Source organism: Emiliania huxleyi (assembly GCF_000372725.1).
Source record: "Emiliania huxleyi CCMP1516 chromosome Unknown EMIHUscaffold_1678, whole genome shotgun sequence".
In the NCBI taxonomy this organism is placed as follows: Eukaryota; Haptophyta; order Isochrysidales; family Noelaerhabdaceae; genus Emiliania; species Emiliania huxleyi.
The window spans coordinates 574-4,692 of NW_005200904.1; the positions used below are offsets into that span (position 1 = coordinate 574).

A 4,119-nucleotide genomic window follows, 5' to 3' on the forward strand; every position below is an offset into this window, starting at 1 on the left:
CGCGCGCGCGCGCGCGCGCGCGCGAGAGAGAGAGAGAGAGAGAGAGAGAGAGAGAGAGAGAGAGAGAGAGAACGACAAAAAGAACGATAACTCCAAGATAAAAGGGTAGGTAGAGAAGAAGACACGAGAGCAACAGGGTAGAGAAGCGGGTGGTGTTTAGAAACACCGGGGGTTGGGTGAAGCTGCTTACGCGCGCTCTCCGCGGATGCGGCGGGCCAAAGTATGGCTTTGGGGAGATCTGAAGTGACGGGTCGGGTGTTAGTCACGCCCGTCGGCCCGTGTGTGCCTGCGCGATGCGTGCCGCTCTTTTGCTTGCACCGCCCTATCTACTATCACGAACAATGTTTATCATTTCTGTGCACTGTGGCGCGAGAACTCCTAGGAGAACGCGCTCCGCCGCTGGAGGGGGTGATGAGGGCGACCACGAGCGCCGCCACGGCCACGCTATCATACGGGCGACAGGAGCGCTGGAAAGAAAGAAAGACAGGCCCGCCGCGCCGCGATGCCCCCCAGCGCTCCTTCAGCGTCTGCCACTTTCTTTTCCCGTGGTCGGCCCGTGCCTAACTTGGAGCTTTTGGAGAATTGGAGTGCAGTCTGGCCTGCAGTTGGCAACCTCACACCCAGGTAGGGTGCCCACAGGACCCAAAAGAAAATAGCTTTGGGGCTCAAAAAGGGACGCACGAGGCAAATCTGATGTTGGATTGTTCCAATAGGAGCGAGGCCTCTTCCGTTGGGGGACCGAGTGACTAGGAAACGAGGGTTCCCCATTGTGTCCCGCTCCAGCGCGAGCGTGACACTGCACTTGGCGCCGAGCGCCCGCGGCACAGACCTTGTGCAGGCCGACCCTCGGTGAGCACGCCGGTTCGGACCGATGGCGCTCGGTGTGGAGCAAGCAAGACCCCCCCCCCCCATCGGCGCGCGCCCGAGGTTTGAACGGCCGCCAGGAGCACCAAGAGGACTCCTCATGGCTGTGCCCAAGTGGGCTTCGACCGGCCTCGGCTGGGGGGCGGGTTGTCCCGGCTGCGGACGCCTTCTGCAGCCCCCTGGGATGGGGACAGCACCCCAAAACTGCCCCCTCGGCGGCATACAGCACTGCCAGCCAGCCTCTTCCTCCTCCTCAAGGGCTGTACTATAGGCCATATTGCGCCGCCTCCTACTGGCAGCCGGGCGGGCGCGCGCCGCGGGCGCCTCGGCGCGCGCACGGCTCGCAAAGTTCGAACGAGTACTGCCGCCCGGCCGCCTCGAGGCGAGTACTCGCCTCGCAAGGCGCGCACCGGCTGCTCTGGCTGCTGCGCCCGCGGCCGCTGCGCTGGCCGCTGCTGCGCCGGCTGGCGGGCGGCACGGCCGCCGGCGGCCGCTGCACCCGCGCCTTCCCTCGCGGGCGCGCCGTCGCGACGCGCGCGCCCAACTCTGCTGGTACACGGCACGCGTCGTCACACAGCCGTGGAGAACAGGCGGTGCTGTGCGCGAAGCGCGCGCGATCTCGTACGTTTAAGGCTGGATCCGGCCATTCCAAGGGTATACCTTTGAGAATCTTACAACCAAACTCCCTCGCACAACACTGGGAATCCCCAGCGTCCCACCCTCCTAGACCTAGTCACACTCTCAATATCTCGATAGACCTAGTCACACTCTCAATACTGTCCCGTTTTGCTGTTCACAGCTAGGGACGGCCTCTGCGGCAAAGTCAAACCACCCCACCTACCTACCACCCTACCTCCCACAGGCAAACCTTCGGCTCCCGCTCAGAGGCTCGCCGCGCCCGTGCGGCGCGCCGAGGCGGCGCCGAGGCCGGCGCCTTGCACCCGGCCCGCGGCCGGCACCGCCTCGCCCCACAACTGACCGCCCTGCGGCCCCTGCGCTTGCGTACCACAGGCGTCGCTCAAAAAGCGACGCCGGGTGTGGGCTGCTCCCTTGACCCGTCACGGGTGCGGCGCGCCGAGGCGGCGCCGAGGCCGGCGCCTTGCACCCGGCCCGCGGCCGGCACCGCCTCGCCCCACAACTGACCGCCCTGCGGCCCCTGCGCAGGCGTACCACAGGCGTCGCTCAAAAAGCGACGCCGGGTGTGGGCTGCTCCCTTGACCCGTCACCCGCCGCGCCCTCGCCCGGCCGCCTCACCGCTCACGGAGCGCTCGGCGGCTCGCCGCCGCCGCCGCGCGTCCCGCGCCGCCACGCATGCCCCTTGCCCTGACGCGCGCGCTCTGCAGCGGCAGAGCGCGCGTCTGTCACAGACGGAGCAGCGACCGCGCCAGCGGTCGCTGCTCCGCCCCCCCGTCGCGCGCGCCGCGCGCGCCGCCGCCGCCGCCGCCGCCGCCGCCGCCCCCTCCTCGCCGTCTTCCCCACCCTACCCTCTGTTGCGCGCGCGCGCCCCGCGCTGCGCGCCCCCGCCCCCACCCCCGCCCCCGCCCCCGCCCCCGCTCCCACGCGCCCCTTCCCCGGTAGGTGTGCGTAGAAAGTGGAACCAATCGAGAGGTGGCAGAAGCCGCCGTGTGTGACACATATTGCGGCACGTGAGTGAGACAGAGTCCCGGCAGCGCCAGGGCAGCGCGCGCGCAGCGCAACAGGCGTTTCAAACAGCAAACGGGACGGCCTGCGCAGCCTCTAACTATATCTCGACTCTCCAACACGAATTCGCCCATTTCTTTTTCCTTTTTTTAGCCTGTCTGCTGTGAGAGAGAGTTCTTTTGTTTAAATTCTTTTTTTGGGTCATCCTTGTGGGCACCCTAACCCAGGGCCGGGCGGGGAGCTAAAGAATTCTTAAGATACAAGCCTCTCTCACAGCACTAAAGAAGCGCACCCAGCGGGCTGGTTGCTCGGGGACGGGCTGCGGGCAAGAGAACCCTGGCCCTGGGGGGTGGTGCGCGGTCGCAGGGCCATAACACGGGTCTCCGAGGGTTGGTTCTGCGCTTTGCCTTTGGGTTTCCCCTAGCGGCGGAACGCCCCCTCTACTCGGAGCTAGTAATACGAGAATACGCACCGCCCCGACGCAATACGTGTACTCGACGATAATATTAAAACACGCACCCCCTTCCCGACGCAGTAAAGACCCCGATTTCTTCCCTTGAGGATCAGGTGGCGGGCGGGGCGGCTGTCAGGACGCCAGCGGAGGCGGCGGTCGAGCGGGCGGGCGTGAGGACCGGGCGAGGCGGCGGGCGGCGGGCGAGGCGCCAGGCGGGACGGCTGCTGGCGCAAGTGCGCATGGGGGAGACGGCGGCGCGGGTGGCGAGCGCACGCGCAGATGGGGGGATCGGGAGGGGGGCGGAGTCGATTGCGGCTTTGGGGAGGGTCCGGCGGGGAGGGCGGGGTGGGTCGGGATGGGGTGGGGCTTTGGGGAGGGGTCCGGGGTGGGGTGGGGTGGGGCGGGTGTCGGAGGAGGGGATTTCGGACGCCGGCTCTTGTGGCGAGGACGATGGCTTCTAAGGAAGCCGTCGTCTGCGCCTTGTCTGTCGTGTGAATCGTGCGTGTGCGAGAGCCGCGGGTTGTGAAATTCTTCCCTTGCTCACCAGCCTAGCGCCGTCGCGCACCCCACGACGCGATATGGACGGTGTCGCATCGCCAGCCGCGCCCTCGCTACGCCCGCGCCGCCCGCGCCGCCGCCGCTGAACTCCCGCCTCCTCCCCGCAGCCCTGTACGACCTCTCTCAATTGCTGGAGACGGGGCTCGACCGAGAGACGCTCGCGGTGCTGATCGGGTTGACCGAGCAGGGCGTCAATCCCGAGGTGTGACACACTGCCTGCACACCATCCTTCACCCGCCGCCGCCTCTCGCCACCTCATCCAGCCCTTCCTCTCGCACTGCGCAGGCCCTCGCCGCAGTCGTCAAGGAGCTGCGGAGAGAATCTGCTGCGCTGCGCGCCGCTGAGGCCGAGGCCGCAGAGGCCGAGGGCGGGTCATAGCCTGAGTCCCGTCGCCGCATGGTTGTTCATTGTGTCCCTTATTTTGTTCTCGTTGTGTGCGTACTTACCTTTGCGCGGTGCCGCGACGCCGCCACCTGTGCATGCAGAGGCCAGAGCCGAGCCACTGGTGAAAGCCGTACGGTATTGCGCGACGGCCGACGCAAATTTTCTTCTTCTCACACACCAGTGATCGCACGGCTCAAATTTTCTTCTTCTCACACACC

At 66.9% G+C, this 4,119-nt stretch overlaps 1 protein-coding gene across 1 annotated transcript; it reads left to right on the plus strand.

Moving 5' to 3' along the window:
• Positions 1–3,537: 3,537 nt before the first annotated feature.
• EMIHUDRAFT_253365 (hypothetical protein) lies at positions 3,538–3,895 on the plus strand (the record flags this gene model as incomplete). Its single annotated transcript, XM_005784810.1, has 3 exons — positions 3,538–3,544; positions 3,625–3,719; positions 3,803–3,895. 3 exons carry the CDS (start codon positions 3,538–3,540, stop codon positions 3,893–3,895), a joined length of 195 nt encoding a protein of 64 aa, XP_005784867.1.
• Between the last annotated feature and the right edge of the window lie 224 nt (positions 3,896–4,119).